At 35.8% G+C, this 12963-nt stretch overlaps 1 protein-coding gene across 1 annotated transcript; it reads right to left on the bottom strand.

Moving 5' to 3' along the window:
* Positions 1–2523: 2523 nt before the first annotated feature.
* On the bottom strand, positions 2524–12350 carry LOC140153145 (cathepsin F-like). The gene is made up of 9 exons (XM_072175793.1): positions 12134–12350; positions 9830–9923; positions 8661–8774; positions 7019–7258; positions 6218–6298; positions 5521–5643; positions 4568–4723; positions 3698–3756; positions 2524–2689 (listed from the first exon to the last, which is right to left on the bottom strand). Exons 1-9 carry the CDS (start codon positions 12176–12178, stop codon positions 2615–2617), a joined length of 987 nt encoding a protein of 328 aa, XP_072031894.1. The 5' UTR covers positions 12179–12350; the 3' UTR covers positions 2524–2614.
* Between the last annotated feature and the right edge of the window lie 613 nt (positions 12351–12963).

Raw genomic sequence — 12963 nt, 5'->3', positions numbered from 1 at the left:
GTAAGTCATGGGAGAAGATGCATTTTTAGTTGAAATCACGTTTTTGACCCCTATGACCTCTGCATGACCTTTGACCCCACAAGTTTCATGTGACATGTAGGGGCACGGTCAATGATCATTGTGACCAAGTTAGGTCAAAATCGATGTAAGCGTGTGAGTGCTAGAGCAAATGTAATGGTTGACAGAAAGAAGAAAGAAAGAAGAAAGAAGAAGAAGAACCTGTAAGAAAAAAGACACAGCCGTGACTAACGTCACGGCTGTGTAATGCTTCAAAACATCATCAATTCTCTAGCTGTGTTCTAAACATGAGAGCTATTTTGTATCATCATTTGCATTTGAGTACGGAGAACAGTTGGGTGTATGGTAAAAGCAATGAAAAGCCACGATTTAAGATACAACATCTAATTTGATCCTATATGCTATTGGTGCCCCAATCTTATTTGGTCCTATAGCACTTCCCAAAAGTATTGAAGATATGCATTTTAAGTACATATTATAATATTTATATAATTTACTTTGAGGACTGTTAAATTTCAAAAATATCAATTTTTAATCATTTGCCACAAAATGTGTATTATATCGCGAAAAAAAAAAAAATCTAAATTATTTGATATCAGAAGGACATTCCTCGAATTCAAAATGCAATTTGATATATCGGATGTGCACTCAGGTCCTCCCAAAAATATGTGAAAATGTTGCTATCTGAGCCCTTAACAGAACAGTATTACAACATACAAGCCTATGGAGCAGTGTAATCATGCATAACTCCCTAATGCAAAATCGCAATTAACTCAAATTTTGGGAATAAAACTTTTTTGTGTATACCCGGTTGTGCGTCTTGAACTCGCCACCCAAAAAAGGTGGCGATGTTACATTTTCCCAAATTCGACTCAAATTAAAGCCATAATGTACGATCTTATAATATGAAATTGGTTAATTTTTTTAAAACCTGATTTTTTTGCATATTTGTAATGTTTACACATGTCCCAACTTGCACTTAAATGGAATCGGTCAAATTTGTTGTCTTTGTAGGTCAACAGAGCAAAGTTCGACATATTATCATAATTTTAAAATTATGATAATATGTCCTCCCATAGAATTGCGTGTTAAATGGCCAAAATAACCAGTGGGGTTTCTTTCACTTTACCTTGTTATTTCAACCTAAAATGGACAGCAACCCTTCTCGTCAGTTATTAATGCTATTATTTCAACATTTTGAATAAAGAATAACAAAATCAAAATTTGACGGAAATCGTACATTAAGGCTTTAAATGACGATGAATTAAATGATTTATGATTGGTTTAGTCTAGAAAATACAAACTTTTCCATACAAAACTATCCGTTTTCATTTTAAACACTGTAGTAAGTAATGCGGATGTCTTCAAAATCTAAAAGTTACTGTACAATTTTAATTACTTATCCTACCATAGTCAAAGTATAGATTTTCTGAAGGGAAATTTGATGAGGAATCTAAATATGGACTTACTTTTTCTTTATGGGTTAGGGGCAAAATGTTTCAGTTCAAAATATGTTGAATTGTAAAAAAATCTAACATACTTTGGGACACCCTGTATTCCGAGAGTACCAAACAGCTGTGATTTTGGTTTCTTCCAAAGTCAGTGGGCTCCCCCTATCCTCTAACCAAATGAATGTTGTTTACTTCTAGTTTATTACTGCAAGTTGGTAATTAGCAATGCATTAAGTAACCCATTTTTTATCTGATTTTTTTTTAATTCCACCCTGTATAACGTGCAGGTCACCCTGTATAATGAGTTGAAATGTGTATATTTGAATTGCTTATGCCTTCAGCTTTCCAAAAATGTATACCTTTGCTAGTTTAGGGTTGATAATTGTGGAGATAATCTAATTACAAACTTGATTGGTGTAAAAATTCATGATGTAACGCTAAGGGTGGCAAGTTCAGGACACATGGCCACCCAGCAAACACAAAACATTTTTGACATCATTCGCAAAATGTTATAAAAGGTTGTCAGTAAAGGTTTAAATGTTGGTTATTTAAAGGGTATAAAACGTTTTAAAAAACATTAAAAAACATTTTTGATAACTTACTGCAAATATTTTAACATAATGTTATTTAAGTGTTGACAAAAATATTTGGCAAAACTTGTTTGCAAAAAATAGTTGACAATAAGCCCTAACATTTTGAAAAAATTTTGAAAATATTGTTGTAGTGTGTTTTCATACAAAACGTTCCAAAACGTTGTCATGACCTTTATATAACCCAACATTTGATGATATTAAAATGTTTTTACCTAAACCAAAACCAGACATATAATTTGTTTTAAACGTTTTGAAAACATTTTTGTGTTTGCTGGGTATAAACTAAAAAATGTTATAAAAAGGGATGCTAGAATCACAAAATACTCCTTTAAATCCACAAAGACATCAGATTGGACAAGTCACCATTTAGCATTATAATATTTACCAGTGTGTTTGTGAAACAGTCACTTACCCATTGATGGTCCAACTACACACCAGCCCCCCCCCCCTCCGAAGAAACCCAAAACAATTGAATCTAAATATTACACATTCAACCTGCACAATATAGTATCCTATTGCAGTTTCATCAATTTTAGTGGTGCTACATGATTACTAGGAGACTACCGCTGATGTACACTCACGGTTAAGGCCACACACTCCTGCTCCACGGTATACCCTGTAGTAACCCTAAAAAAACAGAATATTGAAGAAAAAAAAGTGTGTGTGTGTGTGTGTGAATATCAGTGATATGATTACCTAAATAATAAACAACAGCAGCAGTAGCAAAAGCAACAATAACAAGAACAGAAAATTGGACACAGCAATTTGGTTCACTTCTGGTTGACAACTTGATAATTCTGTCCCTGGATGACAACTTGTTCCAGTGAAAAGGAAATTTGCATTGTGGGACATACTTGGAAGTGACGTACCCAGGATTTTTTTAAGGGGGGAGAGCAAGGCAACTTTCAGAGTGGGTTTTTTTAATGAAAAATTAGTCAAAATTCTTACAAATTAAAAAACAAACACACCAGCATCATGGGGGAGAGGGAGTGTCATAGGGGTAACGGGGGACAGGTGCTCTAAATCAATCTGAAATTGTGAAAATCCCATAGGAAAATTACCGAGAAATGGCTTGTGACCCCCCGGTGCTCCCCCAATCAAACCCGATGCGCCCCATATGATTACCCATGCTACACCACTAGGGGGAGAGAAAGATGTCCCAAAGCAGGGGAGCTGGTTCCCCTTGTCCTCTGCTTATGCCACTAATTTGCCAGCAAAGTTACATAATGTTAATATGTCAACAGGATCAGGTGCTTGAGTAATGAACTATGATCGAAACAATCACCACACAAAGTATATGGCACTCAAAGGTATACCAAAATAGCATGATCCGGTAACTGAGAGAATTATGTAACCACTTTGATGCTGAAATTTATTTTACTGCACATGTCAAGAAAGTCCCAACTTAAACTTGCGTAATTGACTCACATAAGTTCATGGCGGCTATGCGTTACGTAACACACAACTAGTGTAATGTAAGTGCTGTGCCAAACTGTGTGCATGTCATTCAATACATGTTGGATTACTCTTGAACAGAGACCATGTCCAAGCTCATTCTACAAAGAGAGACCAAATCGAAATACCCTTGAAGTGGTCATAGCTAGTTTAAGTCCTCCAAATATAATACACACATACCTTTTCACCCCAGCGTGGTCCCCAGCTATTCTTGATGATCCAGTATGGTTTATCACCCTCTGGAATTATACAAGAAATGAAATTGTATTTAATGCAATCAAAATTATGATTCTAATTTTTTTTATTATTATAGTATACATACTGAAGCAATGTTTTTTTCAACTAATATATTCATATATTTTGCATATTTGGTTTCTGATCTTTGATACAGTGACGTCAGCGTCGCAGTTACTTCACGCATGTACATGTACACATGCATCGCCTTTAATTGCACATGTAAACACGCCAGTTCTTTGAGTCAACACGCACAATTTAATGCTATGCCCACTGGAGCATGCACTGACATCACTGTCCCAAGGATGCCAAATGGACTATCATTCTATTATACCACACCCATAATAATACATTGGGCTATTCCATTTGAAATTCACACTAATCCTGTGGAAGATTTTGGAAATATCTTCCACAGGGGGAGTATGAATTTCAAATGGAATTAACACATTAGCAGCTCCATTTGAAACTCATTCTCCCTCAAGGGAAGATTCAGGTTGCAATTTTCTCAGATGGTGTATGGAATTCAAATGGAGCTGCATAATGTGCTCATTCTATTTGAAATTCATACTCCCCAGGGGCGGACCCAGGAATTTTTAATAGGAGGGGCAAGCCACTGCCACCTTGGCGCCCACACAAAGTCAAGCACCGCTCTACAAAAATTAGGGGGGTGCACCGCTCTGCAAAAATTAGGGGGTGGTGGGTGTGCCCCCCTAAATCTGCCTCTGCACCACCTGTGGAAGATATTTCCAAAATCTTCCACAGGGGTAGTGTGGATTTTAAATAGAATAGCCCAATTTTGTAGCCATTACCACTTACCTACACCATAGCCTATGATAAGGACTGCATGGTCTATACCACCTGGTTCACATAGCCATTGATATGGGTGGGCTATACCACCAAAGTAGAATTGCATAACATTTGCGTTGATACCGATTGATATTGGACCATTTGCAGCCAGCCAACTTGCTATCTCTGAAACACATAACAGGTGAAAGCAATGTGAATTACTTAATTGACACAAAATATAGAACACCTTGACTGCTTAGTGCCACAAGTGGGTAAGTACAATAGCTGCCCTGTGATCATTTGGCAATTTACACACAGTATATTGTACTCATCTACACATGGCAGCTATTGCACTTACCCACATCAGGCACTAAAGCACTAAGCAGTTGATCTATGGTGATGTAGCCTTGCCTGAATTAAGCATTCAAAACTGGAATTAATGCATTATCAGCTATATTACAAGTGTAACTCCAAAAATGCATGTTGCAACATGCTTACAATTGCAAATAAAAACAACTTTGTATTGTTCAAGTTAACCTATGATAGTCACTAACTAGGCCAGAAGTGCAAGAAGGACACATACCCTGGGTGCCTTAGGGGGGCACCAAAATGCCCCTGGTTAAAAATATTTTGGGTCAAAAATTCAACATCTTGTGTGTATTGATATAATATATCACTGCCAAAATTCACAATTTTCTTCTCTTTTGTCTCTTTGCATGAAAATAAACTAAATTTGGCCATATCGAAGGATTAAAATTGCTATAAATACATGCATTAAAATTTTTGATCCCTAACCCCCCTTTTTTAAATTCTCCAGCACCCTAGGTCCAAAAAAATTTGGGGTCAACAATTACCAATTTCAGTCGGCAAAAAATGTTTTCACAAGTTTGGGGTGCCATCTGTATCCTATACAAGTCAGTAATGGTGTATACCGATTTGCCGTTTGAACTTTTTATGTATTGACAAATTTACTGAAATCCTACCTCCTTCATCCTGGCTGATGTACACAGCACCAGTAATGTTTACTTTAACCTTGCTCTTGACAAATTTACAATTTCCACCAAGATAGCCCTTGTATGGATAATCTGCCTCTGACTCAAGTCCACCTATGAATAAAACATGGGATATTACAAATCAGTTTTATGTAAAATAATAATTACTGCTGAGGTAATTTGAAGATGTTAACATTTATTTTGTAATTAAGTAACATGTTTCTTCCATTTCACTTGCCATCAGTGCATCATGACACACCTTAAACGCCTAATGCCACACATGGGCTCCTTTGCCTTGGGGTAAATTTCATGTACAAACAGTTCCCTCCTCTGAAAATCCCAACAACAATTAAGGGTACCTGCCCTTATTTGCTGGTGGGATTTTACAGGAAGGCACTTTTAGATTGTTCCTAAAATTCCAGTTATGTCAAGACAGGGCCAAAAAAACATTAATTGTTAGGTTGCCCTCTGTATGGAAGTTATGTTGCATGTTGGAGGCTTGAATTTTTTGTCAGCTCGAACGGAAGCTTTTTAGCAGGCCCATGGTAATTATTGCCGGCATTTGGTCCAAGGGCCCCCTTCACTTCTAGCGCTGGATGCGACACTAGTCAGTTGGTACATAACAACCAAACAAACATAGTACATTTAAATTTTTATTAGGCTATAATGGTTGAAATTAATCTCTTACCCAGTCTCATGATTTCCTCATATGCTTGCATGGGGTTTCCTCCTTTGCAACCATGATCTATCTTATCGCAGTCTACAAGCTCTAAATTAATAAAAACAAAATCAGATGGAATATCACATTATAAGAATCCATGTGTTTTAAATTAACAATTAAATAAACCGGGCACTTGGGATATTAGATAGGGGCCCATCGTGGGTAAGCAAACTTGACCATGCTTAGCAATTTCAACCGTGTGCATCATTTTGATTTGCACCTTTTGAAAATGCACCAAATTTCATATACTGGTATCAATCTTTCTTTTTGTGTTTATATTAAGTTGATGCTGTAAAAGCAGGTCCTCATCATAAATGCCAGAAATCACAGGGTGTTAAACCTGTGGAATCCAGCTCAAGGTTGCGGCTTCGAACCCTGGCGGTGGTTAAGTATGCTTTCGTAGAAAATTGAGTTAACTTGAAATTTCCCTGGATGAGGAACTTACTGCTAATTGTCTCGGTGTATCCCGTACAAAATTCGGGGAGCTTATCCTGGTTGTGGTGGTTATTTGTGGAATGTCTAGGGTGTGTGCACTTGAAGCAGCCATGTCCCTGTGTTGTTGTTAAATGGTTTATGGAAAGATGTTGGGCCGTAGTGACAGCCTGTAAAATGTGTTGAGGCTTGTGGATCAACGTCTAGGTATTGTGCCTGTGCGTATCGCACTTTAAATCACTGCGTTTAAAAAAAATCATGCACACAGTCTGTGAGGTCCCATTCCCACTTCACCCATTCAAATGCTATAAATTCAAATCTGTGCTCCATCCATACCTTGTTCTGACAATGATATGAGAGCTCCTTTCTGAATTGCCCACTGTCCTTCAATGTTTCCTGTGGTAGAATAGGCCCAACAAGATCCACAAAAGCCCTGGTTCTTCACCTCGGTAACGGCTCCTTTAGTACGCCAATCACATGCATCTGGGGCTTTGTATTTGGGAATCTTTGCTGGTTTCAGTTTGTGGTCTTCTACTGGCTCCTTCAGACCAGTGTAGAATTTTCTGAATTCTTCCTCTGAAAAAGAAATAAGGAATATGAGAATTAAATGCCCTCAATTTTCCCCAAAATTCTACTTTTTGCATGATTGTAGTTGCCCAATGGTGTACTAAAATACCATGTGAAACACTAAGCCTGAATTGCTCTAATTCAGGCTTAGTGGCGTACGTGAAGGACAAAATACGTGTCTGATCAAAACAATTTTGAAGGATATGCTACTAGTAACGGGGTCGAGACTCCTCTACTGTTATCTCTCAGTGACCCGATTCAAATTGAAATTGAAGTTTAAGGTTCGAACTATTAAACTATATCTTCAATAGTCAACAAGGAATAACTATTATAGGATAATAGCTAGCTCTAAACCTATACGCCACTATGTGAAACGGAAAATTTTGAAAATCACTCTACGCCACTATGTGTTGCGACCGACGAATTACAGTAAAATGTAAGGTTTTATAATAAATCTGGCGATTTTATTCTGAGTTCACCGATCGAGTGGTGGCTAAACACATCGTGGGCATGATGTGTATTCATTGAATCATTGAATCAGTGACGTATTAACTGTGTGCATATTGTTATTCATCTTACGTCTTGACGTATAAACTGTGATATATCGCTATTCATCTTACGTCTTACACTCATTGTAGGTGCTGGAATGAAATAGCAAATTTCTTTGTTTTACCTCATTTGTTTGGCTCAAAATTAAAAAGGGACAATGTGATCAGTGAAAACTAACATTTAAATAGGAATATCTTCTTTATGCAAATCACACATTATGGCATTAATAAGGAATATAAATCATCAAGAAAATTTAAGATATGCATTGAGCATTCAGTTTAATTCTTTGAGGAGCATGTGTGGCCGAGTGGATAAGGCGCTCGACTCATAATCCATAGGTTGCGAGTTCGAACCCCACTTGTGTCAACGTGTTGTGTCCTTAGGCAAGGCACTATGTCCTCATTGCCTACGGGGGTGGGCTATGGTGGGGATGGATGTTAGTAGTTGTTTGTTTTGATGTTGCAATATTGGCACTGATTAAGCTGCTGCCTTCAAAAAATTGCATTGTTTCTGTTTAGGTATATTTAATGTAAATTCTAGCAATTTGACCTGCGTGTCACCATTAGAGTTTGAAATAAAACATTACTTTTTTGTACTTTTTTAGACTATGCCATAGTTGACTTTTGAGAAATTAATTGACATGTAACCTACTTAAAAAAATCCAGTGTATATTTTTGAAACTATGATCAAAAACAGAACAATTTTCTTATTGTGCTTTTTATATTTGACGAGTTATATTTGTCTATTATCTCAAAAAAAAAAAAAAAAAGATGTATCAATTGTTGCATCTAAACTCTTTATTTGATACTGGCACCCTGTTATAGTGCTAACTTACACAAATATTGCTCATACATTCACTTACTTGTCAAATCTGCAAACATAGTTGCTCCATATTTGGCCGTTCCTTTTTCAAATTTGTTCAGTAGCTTCACCTGTTCCATGTTATCTTCAAAGATTTCATATCGCAAGTTGTATTCTGGTTTAAGAAGAAGACAATATATATTTTAATATTTTAACACAGATCTGAGTCATGCTCAACCTGTTTGTAAACTGCCTGTTTAATGTTAGCAATAAACCTTCCAAGCCTCCAGATGAGAATATCTTAAGCTATCTGGTCTATACACTCTTAAAATGATCTACTCAATTTTGAAAAGAAACTTGTCATAACAGATTTCTCTTCAAAATGAACAAATTTCTTTTCAAAATGAATAGGATAATCTCATCAAAATGACAAGAAATGTATTAAATTTTGATACGGTTGCCTTGTCATTTCAAAATATGAGTAGAATCTTGTCAAAAAGAATTAAGGTTCTTATCAAAAATGACCAAAAAATGAAATTTGAATAGTTTGTCTTGTCAGAGGGGGACTTAACAGAATCTTGTCAATATAAAATGGGTAATCTTGTCAAGTTAGAGATCTTGTCAATTTGAATTGTTAAAGTAAAACGGAAACTATTAATTTTGATAAGATTGTCGGTTCAAAGTAATAATATACCTATTCAAAGTGAACACGTATATCTCATCAAAACGAATAGTTACGGGATGAAAAATAAATGAGTAAGGAATCTATTCAAAGAAATGAATAGCCACTCTATTTTATTAAAAGAAATGAAGTCATCAGTATGTTTGAAATGGTACGTATCGTCTTGCAAATGATAACAGCCAAATTTACAAACTGCTCCTTCCCCATGCTAACAAACGAGAGGATCCACACTATTTTACGAATCACTGTACCCAAACTCCCATGATACATTGCAAATTAAACATGAATATGACTTATTAAATATAGCATACTGTAAAAGTGGTTATTTTCGTGTGTGTAATGTTTTGCGTTTTGCAGATTTTTAATAATTTCACTTGTTTTAAAATTGCAATTTTGAGTCTTCTTACATAGACCTACACATAGAAAGAACATATTCGCATGTTTTTATTTTTGCGGTAGCTGTATCGAGCGCGAAAAAATAATGTACAGCGAAAATGTCAAGTTTTACAGAACAAATTGACACAAAAATAGAAAATAGGAATCCTTACCGCCACTGTGTAGTTCATAAGTCTTATTGTATTGTACTCTCCATGCTTCAAACTCATTGTAGTATGGGAATATTGGTCCTGGAGTAGTTCCTTTCTGTAATTGCAAATGTATACAAAGAGCAATATGAATCAGTTCGTATTGTATGTCCGAGCAAAGTAGCTTCCACAGGTTTTCAAAAGTGGGGGGGGGGGGGGGCACAGGCCCCCCGCCTGTTCAAAAATTTTGGCTTGCTTTTCTGGCAGTAATAGGCAAATCTTTTCACAGCAACGCCCCCACCATTTGCGCATGCCGTACTGTTTGAGCAGCTTGAAAAATTTGTGTGGACAATACAAGAACATTTATTATAATAATATATAATAGGTCAGTTCATAACCATAACATCCCTCTGGCTGTTGTACCTATAGGTTGAAAATAAAAATCTGAACAAATTTGAAATGCGATATGATTCTTTGACCATGAAAAATTTGAAAATGAACAAATTGCAACTAGTTCTGAAAATCTAATCAGGCTGGTTAAGAACCTACTAACCACTGACAACCAAGGTTTTTTTACTGTATCCCATCATAAATTATGCGAAACAACTACTTAAGGGATCCAAAATGAGCATTTATTATGCGTTTAGACAGTATTTTTTTGTGGGACATGAGAGCACCTCAGACCTATCGATTGCATTCTGAATCTGAAGCATGTCTTTCTGATATCAAATAATTTTCATTTTTTAAAATCACAATATAATACAAATTTTATGACAAATTATAAAAATTTGATATTTTTCAAATTTTTGATATATAACAGTCCTCGAAGTAAATTATATAAATCTAATGATATATTCTTAAAGTGTATGTAGCAGGGAGGAAAAGCCGACGGTCAATTGAAAATTTTGACCTTTCATATTGAAGATATGGATTTTTTCCCAAAAAAGACCTAATTTTTTTTGTGTTTTGGGAAAAAAATCCATATCTTTAATTCGAAAGGTCAAAATTTTCAATTGATCGTCGGCTTTTCATCCCACCTACATACACTTTAAGTATAAATCATCAGATTTATAAAGTTTACTTCAAGTACTGTTAAATATCAAAAATATCAATTTTAATGATTTGCCATAAAATGTGTATTAAATTGCGAATTTCAAAAATCAAAATTATTTGATATCAGAATGACATTCTTTGTATTCAGAATGCAATTCGATATGTCTGATGTGCTCTAATGTCCCAAAATAAATACTGTCCAAACGTTCATACCCCAGCCCTTAATTATTATATTTAGCTCTGAAAATCTTATTGAAAACCTCCGGTCCTTTTACCCCTTCCAAGTTACATCACAGTACCTCACACGGATCTCCAGATATTGGGAAAAAAGAGAACCTAACCAAAATGGAACATACACATTCATTCCCCATATACATCCATCCATCCAAACATGCACACAGAAAGAATACAATATCACAAGATCTCCCATCATGGCTAAATACACCATGCAAAAGCAGAACAATATTGCAAATTTGGTAATGATTTTGTATTCTTTCATTTTCATTTTCATCATGTTGTTTTCTCACTGAATTTTTTTTTTTTTTTAAACAATAACATGTAATAAGAAAAACAAGATGATACAAGCAGCCTTCTCCAAAAATCTTGGGACAACACTGACATGGTAAGTGAAGCAGTCGCGGTAAAGGATAGTCTTTGTCAAAGACCTTGCAATCCTAGAGGGGGGCGAGCGGCTAGCCGCGACAGCGAGCGCCGATGGTGCTCCCACTACGATGCTCCAGGCAGAGCCTTGTTGAAAGGCTAGGTAAAGGATATCTTGTTTTTTCATACCACTAAGGGAAACATCAAAGAACACCACTAACCGAATGTATTTTCATATCTAGTTGGTAAATATCTAGTCGCATAAAATTCATGCGATACTTAATACGCGGAACAGTCATCTAACTTTTGTAATGTTTTTCCTATTTTGCAACAATTATGTTTAAAAACGTAATTATTTCAAAATTTAGAACGACTTAGTGGTATGATAAATTTGTTATTAAGTTCAGCGTCGGTATGGTACGGGAAATTATCAGCATTCGGCTTCGCCCAGTATGACACTTCGCGTACGATAATTTCCCGCGCCATACCAAGGCTTCCACATAATAACTAATACTATAGTACAGGAACCGTGGACAAAATATTGCTTTACTTGCTACATATAAAAGTTAAGCACATGTTAAATGTAGTTTAATTTTATCCATTGATGATAGGGATTAAGAAGACTTTAAGAAACAACTATTGGTTAATAGTTCCAAATCAATAGCATAATTTTACCTGACGTCTGGCCTTCTTGATTTCTGTAACTTTGTGCTTGTACATACTGTTGCTTGGATTCAATCTGTTCAATTCAGATGTAACTACAGGCTGCAGATCCTCATCTTTTTGCCGATTTTACTCCATTCTCCTGTTCCGTTTGCTGCTAGAAATACTCCTGCTAGTATCACTAAGATATAGAGAATATTCCTAGCCATCATTTGCGAGATTGTTTATCAAATAATACACTTCTAGTGCCCGTTTCTATTCATCGTTATGTATTCTTCTCCCGTGCATTATTTTCGAGAACTACCCTTCACAGCCCAAATTATATAAACCTGCACGCTAAACAATGCATTATCTAAAACCTGCACGCTAAACAATAGATTCTAGATAATACGTGCACGCTCAAATACTAGAAATACTACTTTCACATAACCATAAAGTAGAGTTAGGTGGCGCTTTAGACACAGAGATCACATAACTATATAATTGTCTGTTCGATATATATACCAACAAAAAAGTACGAATATACATTCTGTGGTGTTAAAATGGTATAGTTACAAACGGTGTTCTATAATAGTGTACAATTGCCGAATAAGGTGCAACTCGCTAGACTTGAGTCCAGTCCTCGTTTACGGAGTTTAGGATTAGGGTTTAGGGTTGGGATAGGGCAGTCTTGTAATAAGACTAATAGAGTTGCACCCTTGCAAATATCATTGTCATAAATTATGATTAATGACCTCAAATAAATCAAACATCAAATGAGAATAATCGAGCTTCTATTAATTAAAAAGGGCCAAAAACAGGTGGATCATAATTATACAAGATGACACCATTGCAAAATATTC

This window comes from Amphiura filiformis, chromosome 5, assembly GCF_039555335.1.
Source record: "Amphiura filiformis chromosome 5, Afil_fr2py, whole genome shotgun sequence".
Classification (NCBI taxonomy): domain Eukaryota; kingdom Metazoa; phylum Echinodermata; class Ophiuroidea; order Amphilepidida; family Amphiuridae; genus Amphiura; species Amphiura filiformis.
Note: the sequence above shows the minus strand (reverse complement) of the source record. Positions and strands in the feature narration are given on the sequence as shown.